This window comes from Megascapheus bottae, chromosome 18, assembly GCF_031878675.1.
Source record: "Megascapheus bottae isolate mThoBot1 chromosome 18, mThoBot2.hap1, whole genome shotgun sequence".
Classification (NCBI taxonomy): domain Eukaryota; kingdom Metazoa; phylum Chordata; class Mammalia; order Rodentia; family Geomyidae; genus Megascapheus; species Megascapheus bottae.
The window spans coordinates 5267087-5287174 of record NC_143526.1 but is presented as its reverse complement, the minus strand read 5'-3'; the positions used below and the strand labels follow the sequence as shown (position 1 = coordinate 5287174).

At 42.5% G+C, this 20088-nt stretch overlaps 1 protein-coding gene across 1 annotated transcript in view; it reads left to right on the top strand.

Moving 5' to 3' along the window:
- Gadl1 (GAD like acidic amino acid decarboxylase 1) overlaps positions 1 to 20088 on the top strand; it is a 226650-nt gene that overhangs the window by 31763 nt on the left and 174799 nt on the right. Inside the window, exon 3 of the mRNA XM_090352917.1 lies at positions 18289 to 18461. Coding sequence (XP_090209043.1) covers positions 18289 to 18461 — 173 coding nt within the window. The remainder of the gene's footprint in view (positions 1 to 18288; positions 18462 to 20088) is intronic.

The following is a 20088-nucleotide window of genomic DNA, read 5'->3' as shown; positions in this document are numbered from 1 at the left end:
TCTACAATTTGTTCTTGATTAATTAATATTTTTTGTAACACTGGTTTAGTGTGCACATATTCATAAACTTCTCTTTGGAGTGAAATATTCTTGTTTCTCCCTCAAATTTAAATGCTAGTTTTGCTGGGTATATCAGTCTGGGTTGGTAGTTGTTGGTCTTCAGGACATCAATGATGTTTTTCCAAGCTTTTCTTGCGTTTAGGTTTGTGTGGAGAGATTTGTAATACGATTTTTTTTCCCATTGTAGTATAGCTCTTTCTTTGTTTTTGCAGCATTTAAGATCAATTCCTTGGTATTCTGGTCTAGTGTCTATCTATGATATGTCTAGATGAGTTCCTTCTAGGATCTTGCCTGTTTGGAGTCCTGAAACCTTCAATAATGTGAGTATTTTCCCTTTTGAGGTTGGGGAATTTCTCTGCTATGATTTTGGTGAATAAGGGTTGCATTCCTTTGTCCTGAAATTCAGCGCCCTCATCAATCCCTATTATATGAAGATTAGAGTTCTTTGCTGCATCTGCCAGGTCCTGGAGTTCTCTCTGGTGGATTCTTACTGATTTTTCCAAGGTGGTAATTCTCTGTTCCAGCTCTTGTGTTTTATCTTCCATTCCTGATGTTCTATTCTCCACCTCAGTCAATCTGCTGCTTAATGCCTCCATTTTTGCTTGAAGTGTGGACACTGAGCTGATCATGTCTGCTGAGAGGGTATTTGAACTTTTCTTCCACTTCTCTTTTGAATTCGAAGAGTTCCTTGGAAATTTCTTGCGTATGTTTTTGGAATTCAGCCTTCATTTCGTTAGTCATTTCCAAAGTCATCTCCTTGATTTGAGTCATATTTCGTGTCTCTTCAGGTGTCATTTCTTATGATGGTGACATCTCTCTCATCCCTTCATTCTTGTTTCCTTTTGGGCTTTGTGTGGGACTTTGATTATTTAGGTATGTTGTAATTTGTCTTTGCGCTCCCCTAGGCATCTAGAACTGTTGTTGTAGTTCGCTCTGTGGTCGGTAGGTGGTGGTCTGTACTTGGACTGGGACCAATGCTTTTGGGAATCTGTGTAAACCTGTGGTTCTTGGCCAAATTGATTCCGCTGCTGGCTAGGTCAGAGTTTGCAGTTTTTGTGGGTGTTTGGCCTGTTCCCAGAGGCTGTGTGCCATTGCACGACTAGCTCTCAGCCCAACCAGTGGCCTCATAGTGGGCCGTGGGATGGGTTTACGGGCTTCAGTCTCAGCACGCTGGGCGGATGGTTGATTTTCCAGTGCTGCTTCCAGGGTCGGCCCTCGGCCAAGGGGCTGGAGTTTGGGAATTTCCAGGGGCTCTCAGCAGGACCAGCTGGTGTCCACTCTGTTCCCAGGGGTGGGGCCCAGCCGAGGTTGGGGGCTCCAAGGGCGGAGCTGCGCCTTTCTGGTTCTCAGAAGGCAAGCTTGGCTGCTGGTCGGCCCTTCAGTTCCCTGCTGTGTTTCCACTGCTTTGTCAGAGAGTCTGTGACTGTGGGGGGCCCCTTGGTGCTGTCTTGCTGGGGATTCCCAGCTGGAGGATGCCCGGCTCAAGATTTGTGTGGGACAGATGCTGGTTCCCAGACTCCTGCACACCCCACCTGCTGTTGTAAGGCAGGGTTTCAGTGCCCCCCACTCTCCAGATCCAGTGGCCTGGGAGAGGAACCTATTGGGTGGGTGAGCTGGGACACCTCTGCCCACTTTGGTAGGGTGCTGTGTCTTAGCACCCGCCCGCCTGTGAGTCTCAGGTCAAAGGCCTGGGAGAGGAACCTGTTGGGCGTGTGGGAGCAGGGAGACCTCCGCCCCCCTTGGTGGGGTGCTGGGTCTTAGCGCCTGCCTGCCTGTCAGTCTCCAGTCAATGGCCTGGGGGAGGGGGCTGTTGGGGGAAGGGACAGGATTCTAAATTCCTTGCCCCCCTGCCCTTGCTAGTCTTTCTCGGGAGGGGTGGAGGGGTCTGAGTTAACTTCTATAGCTTGGCACCAGCTCTGCTTTCCCGATGGGTTTGGGGACCCGCTGGGCTCCTTGCTGCACTACTCACGCCTCTGTGTTTGTCTCTGGGTGCTCCACAGTGTTGGGAATCATTCACTCCCCTCGGATCTCCGCCGCCATCTGTGATCCTCATCTGGGTTCCGCTCTTTGCTGGTCTGCACTGGTTCCTGTGTCTGCATCTGCCACCCGCTAGTCGGGTCTATGGTGGTTTCTGCGGGTCGGGGCTGCCCGGCCCAGCGCCCTCCGCTGCCACTTTTCCCAGCTTGGAGCCAGCAGCGAGGGGTGGGGGAGGGGTCCTCGCGTTCCGAATTCTTTGAGAAAGTTGGATGTGAGCTTTATCTGGGTTTCTTTTCCAGTTTGAGTCCTTCTCTGTTGCTTCTTGAGTTTGTTGTTGTGGATTTCTTAAGGTAGTTGGCTCGTGGGACTCCCTGGTTCCCTCTTTTTGTGGGAGAGAGCTAGGCAGCGTCCCTATTGTCTCTCTGCCATCTTCCACTCCAGTAGTGTTCCTTTTTCTCCACAACCCTGCCAGCATCTGTCATTGTCTGAGTTCAAAATCTTGGAGTTGTTTTTATTTGTGTTTCTTTTATGACCATGGATGATGAGCATTTTCTCATATGCTTTTCTGCCATTTTAATCTCTTTTTTTTTTTTGCCAGTCCTGGGCTTGAGCTCAGGGCATGATCACTGTCCTTGGACTTTCTCAGGGCTAGAGCTTTACCACTTGAGCCTCAGCACCACTTCTGGCTTTTTTTCTGTGTATGTGGGACCAAGGAATCAAACCCAGGTCTTCTTGCATGCTAGGCAAGCACTCTATCACTAGGCCAAACTCCCAGCTCCTTAACCTCTTTTGATAAATCTCTCTTTAGTTCCCTTGCCCATTTAGTGATTGGTTTGTTGGGTTTGGTGGGGGGGGTGGATTAGTTTGTTGAGTTCCCTATAGATACTGGATATTAAGCATTTGTCTGATGTATTATTGGTAAATATCTTTTCCCAGTTGAAAAAAATTTTATTAATAAAAAGTTTACTTTCAGTAGAGTGAACAATTATTTTTTCCAGGCCAAAAAGAATCCCTACAATTTTTATGTAGATGAGAGACTTGGAATTATAATTCCCTCCCCAGACCAGCCCAAGGGATGCGAACCGAGGGGAGGTTTGTAGACTTATGAAGTATAAATGAGAATTGTGGCAGATCTACCTGACCCCTTTGTTATTGCCTATAGGTCCTGGTCTTTTGATTTGTTAAGATGTACTTACTGTTCCAGGCCTTTTTTGTTGGTGACACATGAAGGCTTAAAAGCCTTTAGTTAATCCATATGTGAGCAGAGGCCTTAAAAACTCTTGTGATGTCACATGACATCCAGGGGCTATTTGATCTTAATAGAGGTTAGTCATCAGTGAAAAGGAATGCCACTTATTTACTTTTTTCCTCAAGAGAACTTGTGATATCTTCTTCCTATACTTACTTCTTCTGTCTACCTGCTAGCTGACAATATTTCCACCTCAGGGATAGAAAGAATCCTCCATTTTAGGTTTCCCCTTTTAAATCCCTTTTTATTATAAATATTTATTAATTAAGGTGACATGCAGAGGGCTACCATTTCATAAGCCAAATATTGAGAATAAGTACATATCACTAGAGTATGGCAGTCTAAGACAAAGAAGAAAAAGAAAACACACACACACACACACACACACACACGAGAAAATACGGAGTACAATTTCTGATGGTAACTGAGTGACCTCTAAATCTTAGAAAACAATAAAAATAGATGATTAGTTCTGATTGTCCCAATAATGTGGAGGTCACATTACTAAGTATTCTTAGTAAGGTATTCCAGGTTAGTTTGAACTTTTTACACATGGACATAAACTTAGAATTCAGTTACACAGAATATGAATTGTATCTCTCTACTTCACAGAACACAGAAACACTCTTACTCATTAAATGGAGTTTATTGAGAAGTTCTGGCTAACATATAAAACTGGAGAGAGAGGAAGGAGTTCTTCAAAAATTGAGAAATTAGGGGAAGTAGGGCTGTGGGTCCATAGGCGGGGCAGAGCTCAGGAACAGTGCCCAGGCCCAGAGTTCAAGCCCTATGATTCTCAAAAAAATTGGGAAATTAGCTGGTTGCCAGTGACTCATGTCTGTAATCCTAGCTACTCAGGAGACTGAGATCTGAGGATAATGGTTCAAAGCCAGTCTAAGCAAAATTGTCTGCAAGACTCTTATCTCTGATTAAGCACCAAAAATAAGTCAGAAACAGAGCCGTGTCTCAAATGGAAGAGTAGTAAACTTGAGCAAAAAAGTTCAGGAACAATCCTCCAAACCCTGCACACTGCAAGACCAGCACACACACACACACACACACACACACACACACACACACACACACACACACATCTGCAAATCAGAATGCTAGGTACTTGAAGATGCCAACAAAAGGAGTTAATGGACTGAGCTTAATGGACTGTCTTACTAAGTGTGTGTCTTGGGTGAAGGATAAGTGTGTGTCTTGTACTGGAATGCAAACTTGTCAAAAATGCCACCACGTGCTAGCGACTGATGCCTCTAATCCTAGCTATTCAGAAAGCTGAGATTTGAAGATTCAAAGCTAGCTGAGGCAAGAAACTGCTTAAGACTCTTATCTCCAATTAGTCACCAAAGAGTTGGAGACAGAGCTATGGTTCAGGTGGTAGAATGTTAGTCTTGAATGGAAAAAGAAACAGAGAGTATAAGACCCTGAGTTCAAGCCCCAATACTGGCTTGCATGTGCATGCATGCATGCACACATATGCACAGGCACAACCACACCACCAAGTTAACAATGAACTTTCATACTACTCAGAGAACATGAGTCACTGATAAAACAGTGAGGCCAATCTGAAGATTCAAAAAGATTTGTGAAGGAGGAGGAAGCTGAGAAGATGATGAATAAGAGCATAAGCAGAGGAGGAAAATACCAGCAGGAAATGTGAATACTAGAGAAACACTAAAAATCAAGAACCGACAAAAGACAGTATAAGTACAGTTACTGAAAGATGTATAGTACCAGAATGCAGTACCTACTGCTGAACCAGATTAGATTGTTTCAATCAAAGCAAAGTTTCCCAGACTGGGTCTGAAGAATGGGGAAAGAATTTTTAGAATGAAGATACCAGGTTCCATCCCTTCATGGAACCCACTGCCTTACATATCTTTCAAGCGGAGATAGTAGTCATCAGAAATGTATTGGGGTGGGGAGAGGTGAATGGGTGAGCTTCCTACCCACATGACAAACTAAATACATGATGCTAGTAATGGGATCTCAAGTGGCAGGAATAGATGTGGCTGAAAAATCTACCCTCCTGAGAAGCTTACCTAATTGCTTGTCTGGTGCCTTGTGGAAGGAAAACATTTGGAAACTAAAAGTAAGTGATTACAGGTTATGATGCCCCATGTATTTGTTGTCATTGGAGGATAATAACCAGCTGTCGAGACTGCTCAGAAGCTCCCTTATAGGGAGCTTATCCTCTCCAAAGCTGGGCTGGGTGTTGGGGGCCCATGTGTTGAAGGAGGTGACTTGGTGGTATTTCAGTTCAATATGAGTCATCTAACTGACATCCTGCCTGCTAACACTCGGATCTCATAAAACAAAACTCAGGCCAATGGCAGCATGTCACTTCCAGAAATGTTTTATGATCTTCTGTGTTCTGCAAGAGAGGAGCTGATGCACACAATAATAATCTTTTCTCTGTCTTATTCTGTCACCATGGCATCCAGTGATCATTTTTGCAATGTAGACTTGGTGAAAGATAGAAAAAACAATCTTTACCTCATACTGTAATAGTTGTAGGGCTTGGTCCAGTAATCTTACTGCAAGAAAAAGGATAAAATAAATACAAATCTGCAATCCTTGAATCCTGTTTCTGCTCTCACTACCTCATTGGGTTACATTCATTGGGTCTCCTTGCCTCTAATTCTTTTTTTAATCTTTTTTTGGTGGGTTTGGGAGAAAGGCAATACTGGGACTTGAACTTGGAACTTAGGTGTTGTCTCTCAGGTCTTTTGCTAAAGTCAAGTACCCCACTGCACGAACCACACCTCCACTTCTGGCTTAAGCTAGTTATTTACAGATAAGAGTCTCTGGAACTTCATGCCTGGCTGCCTCAGATTTCAGCCACCAGTCTAGGATTCTACTAATTGGAGGTAAGAGTCTTGTAGACATTGCCACCTGGCTAGCTACAAACTGATTCTTAGATTTCAGGCCTTCTGAGTAGCTAGGATTGGGTGTGAACCTCTGGCACGCTGCGTACCTTCACTTCTTGATTTTTCCATATAATGGCAATACTGACACTAAACTCAACTTTCAGCATCACCTCCTGGTTCTCAGGAGACCTCAACAGCCTCCGGTGCCTCCTGGGTGTCAGCTAACCTTCCTGTGCCCTGTCAACATCAATGGGGTAGGCTTCCATACTTTCTCCACAGCACCTTCTTTCATTTACAAATGCTGCTCCTGCAACAAACAAAGGTTCACGAGCAATTGGAACCCAAATATGTGCACAGGCATACTTCTCTGCTTAGTTTTTGATGCTTTCTAAATTTCAACTCTCCTTGCCATAGCCTTTGTTTCTGCCCTGTTATAACCAATGCCTAGGTCTCAGTCATACCCCTTCTTAACCTGCACACACCAGCTCTAGCCTACTAGTCTCTTTTTCAGCTTTCCCTGTGTCGGAAACAGGCTTTGTGATCACTAACTTTCTCTCATCACTCAGATTGCAATTCTAAGTTATCACTCTCGTCTTTCCTTGATCTCTGCTTCCACTTAGTGAGCAAGTTCAGAGCCAAATGCTTTCCAAATTGGACCCTTCACTCTATTGCCCTATAACTTTCTGAGCCATAGTCACTATCCCAAATTGCCTGGTCTTTTTTAGTAGCCTACTATGTATTATCATGTTTCCACATTCATCATTATATGGCCTGCAGAACCAGCTCTTATAAATGAAAATCAGTTCATGCTCTCTAAAACCCTTAGTGATTTCTGATTGCTTTTAGAGGCAAATACAAGTTAAATTGACCTCTTTCTTTTCTTTCTTTCTTTCTTTCTTTCTTTCTTTCTTTCTTGCTTGCTTGCTTGCTTGCTTGCTTGCTTGCTTGCTTGCTTGCTTTCTCTTTCTTTTCCTTCCTTCCTTCCTTCCTTTATTCCTTCCTTCCTCTTTTCTTTTTCTTCTTTCTTTCTTTCTTTCTTTCTTTCTTTCTTTCTTTCTTTCTTTCTTTCTTTCTTCTTTCTCTGTTGTGGGGCTTTAACTCTGGGCCTGGGTGCTGTCCCTAAGCTCTTCAACTCAAGGCTAATGCTCTACCACTTGAACCAGAGCACCACTTCCAGTTTTCTGGAGGTTAATTGAAGATAAAAGTTCAGAGACTTTTGTACCTGGGCTGGCTTTGAACCATTATCCTCAGATCTCAGTCTCCTGAGTAGCTAGAATTACAGACATGAGCCATGGGTGCCCAGATCCAACAATATTTTTTCTATTTCTTTTTGTTTGTTGATTTGCTTTTGCTCTGATACTGAGACTTGAACTCAGGGCCTTACTTGCTTTTCATTCAAGGCTGATGCTCTGTTAATTGAACTACCTGCATTCTGGCTTTTGTTAATTATTAGTAGTAGTATTGCCAGTCCTGGGGCTTGAACTCAGGGTCTGGGCACTGTCCTTGAGCTTTCTCAACACTAGTGTTCTACTACTTGAGTCACAGTACAACTTCCAGCTTTTTTCTGTATATATAGGACCGAGGAATCAAACCCAGGGCTTCATGCACGTCTGGCAACCATTCTACCACTAGGCCAAACTCCCAGGCAATGGCTTTTGGTAATTATTTGGAGAAGTTTCTCTCAAATTTGTCTCCCCAGGCTGGCTTTCTCATCCTTAGATCTCAGTTTTCTGAGCAGGTAGGATTAAATGTGTGAGCTACCAGCACCTAGCTTAACTTTCTATTTTTTTTTTTGCCAGTCCTGGGCTTGAGCTCAGGGCCTGAGCACTGTCCTTGGACTTTCTCAAGGCTAGAGCTCTACCACTTGAGCCTCAGCACCACTTCCGGCTTTTTTCTATGTATGTGGTACCGAGGAATCGAACCCGGGTTTTCATGCATGCTAGGCAAGCACTTTAACCACTAGGCCAAACTCCTGGCCAACTTTCTATTTTTTGAAGAAGGTAATATGCTATTTACATTTCCTAGTTCTTTCTTCTGAACCTTTCCAAATCTTTTCACATGTCTTAATTCAAACATCTCCTCTTCCAGAGACCTTTTTGTGTAGGCAAATCTCCAATAGATCTTTGTTTATTTTCTTTTACCAAATCAGGTCCTCTGAAGCATTTATGAAAAGCCGAAATTGCCTTCATTATTCATCTGTTTGTCTCATTACTAATACCCAACAACTTTCCTCAAGGAGATGTGAATTTGTGTGTCTCCTTGTTTGTGACACATCCAGGAGTGTGCCACACCCTGGTGTACTGACAGCTAGTATACTGGCAGAGTAGCTAAATGAAGAGCAACCTCTGATACCCCCTATTGTGGAGATTTTCTGAGTTTTGCATTCAGCAGCACTGAATTTCAATGTGTATTTTGCCTAACTCTATCCTTCCTGGATGGAATTTCCAGTTTTCCTCGCCATATCTTTTTTTGCTTACTGAATTTTGAAGTTATCATCTGTGTGTCTGATTTAACCCTGACATGAGAATAAGGAAATTGTATACATGTTTTTGCCACTTAACTCTTTGATTTCCTGTTTGCAATAGCACTCTACCAGCAGGAGTAATTGTACCATATTATATTGCTATATTCACATTTAGCATTTGTTGACATGATGCAGATTGTTGGTGTTTCTGCACCAACTGCCTCATGTTTGTTATTTTGTTATGATTATTATTTTTTCAGGAGTAGGACTTAATCTTAGGGCCTTTCATTTGCTAGACTGGCGCTCTACCATTTGAGCTATGACTTCAGTCCGGCATTTTGTTGGACAATTGGTGATGCAGTTTCTTGGACATTTTTGCCCATGGTTGGCTTTGAATTACAATTCTCCAGGTCTCAGCATCCTGAGTAGCTAAAATTGCAGGAACCACTGGTTTCTAGCTGTTATTGCTATTTCTTTAATATTTGTTTATTTTCTGTAGTCATCTTTTCTTTTAAATTGTTTACTTTACTTTTTAGCAGAGCTGAGATTTGAACTCAGCACCTCACGTTTACTAGTCGGGTCTTCTACCACTGGAGCCATATTATCAACCCTTAAATCATCTTCTTTGTAGATTGCTCATTGTCACGCTCACTTTCATTAGTATGTTGTTTTTCAGGCAGTAAAAGTGTCTTCTTTGAAAGGGATGCAGAAAATCTGAGGTCGGCAGTACCAGGGATATCAGTGAAATTAAGCACCTGTTCTTGAAGCCTAGGTGAGACTTCTTACCTGAAAATTTGGTACCTGGTGTATTGTATTCCCATTTATTTCTTTATTTGAATCAGGGAAGGGGAAAAACAAGATGATGAGACAAAGGACAAAGGATAAACCAGTGTAACAGCGATGCTCACAAGACAGTAGGTTGGAAATGAACTCTACAACTTGAGAGGGACTGGGGGAGGAAAGTCGGCCAAAACAAACAAACAAACAAACAAACAAACAAACCATGAAAACTGGTAATATATCACTACCTCATGAATGTAGCTGTAACCCTTCTATACATCGCTCTGATAATAAAAATTAGAAAAAACTTTTCAGAAGAAAAAGATATACTTCCAGTTTTTATACATTCAGTTTTCCCTTGCTTTATTCCCTACATGTTCTCTTTCTAAACTTAGTCATTTGAGAACAGAGACTGTGTGGCATATTTCCATACTCAGGTTTGAGTGTGAGTGCTCAGGAGGAAGTCAGTTCTTATTCATTATTACCTTTCAAATACAGTAACTGTAATGGTTAATATGGGCTGGCCCTTGAGTTTTCCAGGCTCTGACCTTTGGGCCTCCTTTGGTTCCTATGTGAAGGACCTGAAGGGTTCTTTCTGAAGGGCTTCTTCACCTTCCAACCAGGTGCTTGGATTTATTTTTTGATTCCTTGTACTTCCATTTCTGTACATTGGAATCAAGCCTTGTTTTTCTCCTACTAATTTTGACTTAGCAATGAGGGGCCCAGATAGGATACTTTGTTCTCACTGGCAGACTTTCTGCCAAAAACGTGATGCTGTTCATATAACATCTACTGTGAGAGTTCACATAGACTCAGTCACATTAGCACTGTCTACTAGTTCTCCACACATTGTTGGGGGCACTTGCCATGTGCCTTAGGCTCTTATTACCATGTGACTCAAAGCAAGAGCCTTGGCTAATTCTCTATTTTGCTACTGAGAAACACAGATCACATGGCATTTCCAAATTATAGATAAGGGATGAGAAGTGTGCATTCATATTTAGAAGGAGTGAAGCTACACTTGGGGTGTTGTGCAGTGTCTCATTTTATCAATGATCCCAACTGGGGATTATGGATTTTCAGAAATGTTTAGAAATATTGTGACAATTTTAACAGGTAAAATGGCAAATCTAGGTAGGTGCTGGTGGTATGTGCCTGTAATCCTAGCTACTCAGAAGGTTGAGATCTGAGGATTGTGGTTTCTGCCTAAGAAGAAACTCCATGAGACTCTTATCTCAAATTAACCATCTAAAAACTAGAAGTAGAGCTGTGGCTCACAGTAGTAGAGAAATAGCTTGAGGTTCAGGGACAGTGCTGAGGCCCTGAGTTCAAGTCCCACAACTGCTACACACACACACACACACACACACACACACACACACACACACACACACACACACGGGGGAGGAAGGGAGAGAATTTATAGAGGCTCTCATTTACTAGGTTTGGAGTCCTATGGAAGAGAAATTTGACCTGTTTGATTGGTTGGCTCCCTTGCTGAAAATGGCACTCATGCTAATTTCAACCCCACACTCCGCTCTCCCACCCCCAGAAGCATTCCTGTGATTATCCCAGTGGTCTGTCATTGAGGTCACTGACTTAATGAGTGAAGTTTGGAAACTGCTGTTAATTGTTACTGAAGATAGCATGTGTGTGTGTGTGTGTGTGTGTGTGTGTGTGTGTGTGTGTGTGTGTGTACTGGCCATAAACTCAGGGTTTGGATGTTGTCCCTGAGTTTTTGCTCAAGCCTAGCACTCTTAAACTCGAGCCACGGCTCCACTTTTGCCTTTTTGGTAATTGATTAGAGATAAGAATCTCAGGGACCTTCCTGGCTGAGTTGGCTTTAAGCCAAGACCCTTAGATCTCAGCCTCCTGGGTAGCTAGGATTACAGACATGAGCAACTCGACGCTGGTATGTGACTGCAGATATTAAAAATTCTAAAGTAAATCTTGGGATTCAGGACAATTCTGTGTCACTCCGACTTTTCATGAAATCCTAAAATCTGGACTCCAAATGTTCACATTACTTACATTCAAAAGGTCATGTTAGCTCCATGCTGGTGGTAGCTCATCCCTGTAATCAGCACAAAAGCTCAAAGGACAGCATCCATACCCAGAGTTCAAGCTCCAGAACTAGCAAAACAAACAAATAAAACATTGTGTTTACTGGGTACCAGTGGCTTACACCTATAATGGAACTCACTTATATGTGAACTTACTGTACAGGAAATCACCATGAGATTTTGCAGTGGGTCTGTGGGAGAAGGAACTCAAGGAAGGATTCATTTCTGTCTTCTTCTCCTCACCTGGTATGTGGCACATGGTAGTGATTGACAGGTGGTTATTGAAAAGACTCAAGACCTATTAAAGAATGAGATAACCTATGCAACGGAAACACTGGGAATCTGAAAATACTTTAAAGGTCACTCACAATAATGATTTCTAGGGCTGGGAGTTTGGTCTAGTGGTAGAGTGCTTGCCTAGCATGCACGAAGACCCGGGTTCAATTCCTCAGTACTATATACATAGAAAAAGCTGGAAGTGGTGCTGTGGCTCAAGTGGTAGAGCTCTAAACTTGAGGAAAGTCTAAGGACAGTGCTCAGGCCCTGAGTTCAAGCCCTAGGACTGGCCAAAAAAGGCGATTTCTAAAGGCACTTACATATTCATGTGTCACAGTACTGATAGTCCAAATTAGAGTCCTTGCTAACAGTTCAAATTCTGGCCAGGCATGGTAGCTACCATCCTAGTTATTCAAGAGATAGAAATAAGGAGGATTGCAGTTCAAGGTCACCCTGGGCAAGATAGTGAGATCTCAGTTCATCCAATGAGATGAATGTAATGGCATGCCTCTAAAATCCCAATTATGTAGGAGATAAAGGTTGAGCAGCTGTAATTGTAGACCAGCTGAATTTGAGGAAAAACAAATGCAAGACAGGGCTTGGATAGGGGCATGACTCAAGTAGGGGAGTGTCTGATAAGCCTGTGAGATGCCCTGGATTTAGACCCTGTAGCACAGGGTAAAACAAAGTTTAAATTCAAATGATTCTGAACCAAATCATTTGGGGGAGGAATCCATGAGTATGGGTCTTTACTGGGGTATGCAGAACCTTTCTAGCAGCTAGTACACTACAATGTTACCCAGACTGTCTTTGGTTTTATAGATGATTGATAAGGGATAAGGAGGGACGATGTTACCCTGAGATCAGAGAGCCTGGAACTGAGATCAGAACTGAGCTCATTAACTCGTGTGTGTGTGTGTGTGTGTGTGTGTGTGTGTGTGTGTTATTAGGAATGTCTGAATATATTAGATAAGATGGCTTCTAAGGTAATTCCACAGCCAATCAATCACTTATATAGCTGTGGGAACCCATGTGTGCACTCTGTTTCCTGAGATGTCCAGCAAATTGACCCATGTATATTTTTCCTTGTGGCAGTTTGCAATCATCAACGAGAAATAAAACCTCTACACCATTAACTGAGTGGAAAAGAATGACGTGAGGCATGTGGCTGACAGAATCCACTGCCATCTTGTGTCCTGAGCCCCATATGACCAATAGTTCCTTCTCCAATTCTTGCACACCAGCAAAAATAGTCATGTGATCACTCCAAGCCTACCTCACTAGTAGCTTGCTGATGGTCACTCATAAGCTTCTTTATACACTGCTGTGCATTTATAGAGACAGCTAATTCCATCTGCCACTTGCTGAGACTCTGTTCCAGGTGCTGTTTTCAGGCGTTATCTCTGTTCCCTCTTTCCATACTTTGCCAAAGGGAAAGGCACTTCCACATTTACTGTTGGATAAGAGCTATTACATCTCTAACCAAGGCAAAGCCTGGGGCTGGTGTGGAATTTGGGGGAGGGCATGGGTCTGCAGCACTGGTAGGAATGCAGGAGTGAGAATTTCATTCTCTGTAGGGCTGAATGGCCTTCATCTGGAAGTGTGATCCCAGATGAGACTATGGTTGTGGGCTGTTTCAGAAGAGCAAGAACTACCACTGGGGAAAAAGAGAGAGGCCAGAAAGAAAGACGCTATGGGAGAATGAGGAAAAGAGAGCACAGGAAAGAGATCCTTTCATGTGTGGTTCCTTTAATCAGTGGCTGTGCATTGCTGCCTAGTTTCAAGCTCTTTCAGTTATCTCTTCTCTGGCCCATCATCTGTGATGCTGGTCCTAGAAGAGTTGCCAGGGGGAATGCTCCATGCAAGAGATCTCTAACAGGGAGGAGGCCAGCTTCTACCCAGTGCTCCGATACAGAGGCCTTGATATTACTTCAGAAAAGAATTTGAGAACATATCAAAATCCAAATCAAGAAAGAGTAATAGCAAAAGCAAAGGGAAGGAAAGATAGAAAGTACACACTCCAGACACGAGTATGGCCACATCTGGTAACAAATAGAGTGAGTGTTGGGGCCGGGAGTTTGGCCTAGTGGTAGAGTGCCTGCCTAGCATGCACGAAGACCCAGGTTCGATTCCTTGGTACCACATACATAGAAAAAAGGCTGAAAGTGGTGCTATGGCTCAAGTGGCAGAGTGCTAGCCTTGAGAAAAGCCCAAGAACAGTGCTCAGGCCCTGAGCTCAAGCCCAGGACTGGCAAAAAAAAAATAGAGTGAGTGCTTTAGCACCAAGTTTTTTTGTGTGTGTGATAAAAGGAGATTGGGGTTCAGCTCAAATAAAATTCCCTTTAGAATAAGTATTTTCCTTTGATGTGACATCTGGTACACTTAGTCTTTCTTGTTGTTACACTTTTAGCAATTGATCTCAGAGACTTGAAGACTGACCTGTCCATTAAGGATGTCTGGCCATCCATTCAAAGAAAGGATGGTATTTTTTTTCACTTACTTCCTTCAATACAGGTGTCCATTCTTGAAATAGGAAAAATTTTAAAACATGTTCTGTGCCAAGAGGGAACTATTTTCCCAGGTATTATTTTTTCCAGGATAAGTATCTCTAAGTCACTTATCAAGTATCTTTCATTTGTTCTTCCAGGATAAGAATCTTTAAGATACTGAGTAAGTGCAGTTTTCAGAGCATACTAATTATTTGGAACAATTAGTCCAGGCGAAAAAGGAGAAACGGCTGCTCTTTTTCCTTTTCTTTTTTTTTTTTACTAGTATTGTAGCTTATGAGGGAGTAGAAGGCTTAAAGCAAAGAAAACAGTGCTTCTGTGTTTCTGATAGAGCTATATGTTTTTAAAAATTATTTATTGTTATTGTACAGGTGATAGTTGCATAAGTTGGATAAAGAGTACATGTCTTTTGAAATGTCACCCCCCTTCTGTAGCTCTCTCTCAGGTTTTCCCTCCCATCACTGCTTATTAATTGGGTTTTGTTTCTTTGAGAAGCAACAAAAAGTAGGCTAAAAATTTAAAGGGAGACTTCTCGGAAGTTAGAATGATCAATAGACAGATGAAGAAATGTTCAGCTTCTCTGACCATAAAAGATATAGAGCTACTCTTTTTTTTTATGCCAGTCCTGGGCTTGAGCTCAGGGTCTGAGCACTGTCCTTGGACTTTCTCAAGGTTAGAGCTCAGTCACTTGAACCTCAGCACCTCTTCTGGCTTTTTCTAAGTATGTGGAATTAAACCCATGTCTTCATGCATGATAGGCAGCACTCTACCACTTGGCCAAACTCCCAGCCCAATAAGCTACTCTTAATACAGTGCTGTCTTTGAATTCCTGGCTACCATTTCTCATACCTCATTTTTCCTGATCTATCATGCCTCAGTATTCTGCCCCACTTCCTGTTCGGGTCCAGGGTCTCTTCCCTGAGTTCAGGTCAGAATCTTGTATGTAGACAGCTGACCATAGCAGTCCAGAGATACAGCCTTACCACACTGGCTGCTAAATCAGTGGGTAGCATGTCTATGAAACCCTGTAAACTGCCTTGTGTGTATTAGGGTTGGGAAGGCAATGCTGTAGCCAGCAGACACAAACTTATGTTCTTACTGAATGTGGTCTCTTGGGTGGCAGCTAAAAATGCATATAGATATATGGGTTCCTACATCTCATGGAATTATTGCTATGCAATGCAAGGAGAAAGGGAAATTAGTAGATATGATTCCTAGTAGACATGATTACTAGATGTGATTACTGAGAAAAAGACAACTTTGCCAGACTCAGTTCTTTATGGATTTCCTATGGTAGGTAGTTTGCATGCTGTGTAGGTTCATTGAAGAAGACTTCCTCAAGAAAGTGATATTTGTGGTTGTGATCAGACATCCTGGACCTGGCAGTATGGAGGGCAGAAAGAGGATAGTTTTGCTTTTGAAGCCTATGATGCTGCCTTGGGTATGAGGAATCATAGAGCAGAGCAGTTCTAGCTCATCATCTAAGAAGCACACAGGAACCACTGCATGGAGAAGAATCTAGAAGCCATGGCAGTGGCTTGGCTAGGAGCCTGCTGCAGAGATCCAAGCATTTGGTGGTTTGGTTGAGAATTCCTTAACTTTAAGCTCTCCAAGTTAGAAAGTTTCAAATGACATCCTGAGCAGACTACAGAGTCCCAAGGGTTTGGGGACTGAGTTGTTTCCAACCTGAGCAGAGGCAGGTAAATACAGGCATGTTATTAGAGTGATCCAAAGAATAAACTGTGATTATTGAGAAAAAGACAATTGAGCTAGACTCAATTCTTTATGGATTTCCTATGGTATTTTCCCCCAGATAATTGTATGAATTATAGGGATCTCTTTCATCAATTGTGTGAAGAGAGTGATGATTTAAGTTTCACTGCTATTCTAGTTTCAAGTGGCTGTTTGACATTTAAAAATCTTATTTGTGTATGTGGGGGGAGGGAGGGAGGGAGAAAGGGAGGAAGGGAGGGCGGAAGGAAGTCATACTCTGGGAGGTCTAAAAGCTATTAAAATTCCTTGGGCAATAAAAGCCTGAGATTCTATTAATGAGGTTCAAAAATAATCCCACTTTTTTAGTTGCCTAATGATATCTCTGCTTGTTGACATAACCCAGAAAATTGCCCTCTTTCCCATTCTATTTCTAAATCACAGAAAACTTTTTTTTTGGTGGGGGAATGTCCCTTCACATAAAGCACATTGTATCTCAAAGCTCAATTCTGGGGTTGTGACATTCGACTCTGTCATAAGTCATGGCAGAGACCATTCCAGTAGAAGCTGAGGGAAGGTGCCTCTGCCTGGTGGGGGGCTGAGCCTGTGTGCACACACCCCGTTCTTCTTACACACTGGTGACTGCTCTTCCTTCCTACCTCCTGTCTTCTGGGATGCCACTTGTATTTTCCAATAATTGAACCAAAGGGTTTCTCATGCTGTTCACTTTCAAGAGAAATTAATAGGAGGCAGAATAAATGTGAATACTGTTAAAGATATCAGTAAGTGTAGAAAGATTTAAAATATATAGAATCCTAGCTATTCAGGAGACTGAGATCTGAGGATAACAGTTCAAAGCCAGCCTGGGTGGGAAATTCTTGTGGTTCACTTCTGATTAACCACCAAACAGCCAGAAGTGGAGGCGTGGCTCAAACAGTAGAGCACCTGCGTTGAGTGAGAAGGCTAAGGGACGGCCCCCAGGTCCTGAGTTTACATACACACTTGATCTTTTTTTACATGTGTGTGAAAATTGTTTGACAAGTGATTAAAATGGGTTCCATGGACATTTGTGAGTCCTAAACTCTCCCTGATACTAAATAAGTTGGCACAGGAAAGAAAAATTGAATTTTACATGTAGAATTCAAAATTTTGTTGGTGGAGAAACTGACCAGAGCTACATGCACTTCCATTTAGAGAAGACCTTTGGTTCTGGAAACACCAGATAGCTCCGCCTTTGAAGCTTTCTGTACTTCCTTCCTGGAAGGTGTTCACGTGACCTCTTTCAGTTCTTTCTGTGATCCATACCCAGGAAATGCAGGGTGGGACTTACAAAATTCAATCTGGAATCCATTCCACAAATTCATTAGCGCTTTGGTAGAAAGGATAATTTATATATGGCCGAATTGTATGTTTTCCTCACTCAGGCATGGAACTGGGAACTGGCTTCTTTCTAGGCAGAAATGTTAAGTAGATTTCCATAAGGAGAGAAAGGCTTAGGCTAGCTTGCTATCTTAATCATTTGTCTACACAATGTACCAATAGAACAAATAAATATCATGTATTTATATTCAAGGACTCTCCTTCCTTTTCTCCAAATGCCTAAGACTTTGTTTGACCGGCTATATTTCCTCCTGTGGTAGGAAGAGGAACTTACTTAAGAAAGATACGTGGTAGCAACCACTGCACATTCGTGGGAATGCCAGTAAATCCTTTCTTTGGGGATGATTTTGTAAACTATCTTTAATTATGAAAGACATTCTTTCTTTTACTTTCTTTCGATGCTATTGTCTGAGGAATTGTTCTACACCATGTTAATCTTCCTGATCAGTCCTGCTCTTGTCTGCAGTCATGGGTCATCCACTTTGTGGGATAACTCAGTCCAGTTCTGAGTGGCGAGTATTACCTGCTAGATTTACTGCCCCACAAACTGGGAGCTTTGTGAAACTTCCTTAACTCTGCCATGCCATGGGGTACTATAAGAAATTCACTCCAGGGGCCAGGAGTTTGGCCTACTGGTAGAGTGCTTGCCAAGCATGCACAAAGACCTGGGTTCAATTCCTTGGTACTGCATTCATAGAAAAGCTGGAAGTGGTGCTGTGGCTCAAGTGGTAGAGCACTAGCCTTGAGGGAAGCCCAAGGACAATCCTCAAGCTCTAAGTTCAAGCTCCAGGACTGGCAAAAAGATGAAAGAAAGAAATTCCAAATAGTATCTTCATATTAAATAGTACCTTCATACTGTTTGGAGCTGAGATAGTGGTCCAGTTTTTGTCTGTAGAATGCAGTAAGATTATCTGTGGAACACAGTTTGTTCATATGATTCCAGGAGACAGTGAACAGCAAGAGAGGATGTCCAGCAAGAAGAGTGCTGTTCTGGTGGATGGAGTTGTACTGAATGGGCCTACAACCAATGTGAAAGCAGGAGAAAAATTCGTGGAAGAAGCCTGTAGGCTAATAATGGAAGAAGTGGTTTTAAAAGCTACTGATGTCAATGAGAAGGTAAATATGAAAACCTGTTACCTGGGTGTTGGAGGTTCCCAATTACTTAGGATGACTGCAATTTCAAAGCTAGCCCAGGCAGAGAAGTCCATGAAACTCTTATCTCCAATTAGCCAGCAAAAAAAGCCAGAGTGGAGGCATGGCTCAAGTGGCAGAGCACCAGCCCAGAGGAAAGAAAGCCAAACAAGAATTTGAAGCCCTGAGTTTCATGGACCTCTCTAGAGAATCATCAGTGTGTGCTAGGCACCCTTCAAGGCACTCTCTTTTACTTTCCTATTTACTTGCTGCAGTTTAGAGATGAAGAAGGAATGGGACCAGAAGGCGTCCAGGTCTTGGCAAAGATCACACACTAGCAAGTATCACAGCTGTCAAGTCCAGGCAGTCTGGCTTCAGAGTCCACGGGATTAGCCTTTTCCATGTAATCCTACAAACCACTCAGTTTTCTTTTCTTACACTCAACACTTTCCACGTTAGAGCTGAAAACAACAAATGCATGGTACATGCACCTCTGTTATATTAGTAGGGAATAAATGCCACTTGAAAAAGATTATGCATGTGGTGGTATGTAATCTAAATTTTTCGTCATATGATGCAATTAATAAAATACCATGCTCAGAAGGCCTCTGAATGTAGGATAGTTATGTTTAAGGCAAAATCACGGATGGTATTTTATTTGCTTATTTTATTATTTTACATTGTTTTATGTTTTATTTTGTAGTCCTGGAGTCTGAACCCAGGGCTTCAGGGCTTGCAAGAACTCTACAACTCTAGCTATGCTCACTAATTCCTTTCCCTTTCCTTTTCCCTTCTCCTTTTCCTTTTCCTTTTCCTTTCCTTTCCTTTCCTTTCCCTTCCCTTCCCTTCCCTTTTCCCTTCCTACCTTCCTTCTTCCCTCCCTCTCTCCCTTCCTTTCTTTCTCTTTCTTTCTTTCTTTCTTTCTTTCTTTCTTTCTTTCTTTCTTTCTTTCTTTCTTTTCAGTTTGACAGTAAAGGAATTGAATTCAGGGCCTTTTAGTTGCTCAGATTGTTTACCCTGCTCATAGTCTCTCACTTGAGCCAGGCCTCCAGCCTGAGGTTTTGCTAACACTCTGGAAATGGAGTCTTACGGACTTTTTGCCTGGTCTAGGGACCATACAAAATTATCAATACACGCCCAGGCCACAGGCAGCCAGCATGACATATAAATAGCTGTCCCATTATGTGCTGAATGATTACATGGCTGAAAGACAAACATCTGCCACCTCTAAAGGTTGGTGGACAGAGAAAAAGTAATGTGGATGCTAATTTCTGAGGTTGTTAAAGAAAGCAGAAAGGAAAGCCATACAGCGCTGCAGAAGGGCAATATGAAAATTGACCTGGCAAGGAAACATATTTTTTTAACTGGAAAGAAGGGCTCACATAAGTGAGAGGCCAAATGAGAAGGGGAGCTAGGTACTGGCGGACTCACACCTGTAATCTTAGCTACTCAAGGTGAGGGTCAGAACCAGCCAGCAAAGTCTGTGAGGTAAGATTCCGTTCTCCTTTTAAATAACTAAAAGCTGGAAGTAGAGCTTCGGTTGAATTGGTAGACTGTCATCCTTGAGCAAAAAAGCTATAGGGCCCAAGGACCTGAATTCAAAGTCTAATAC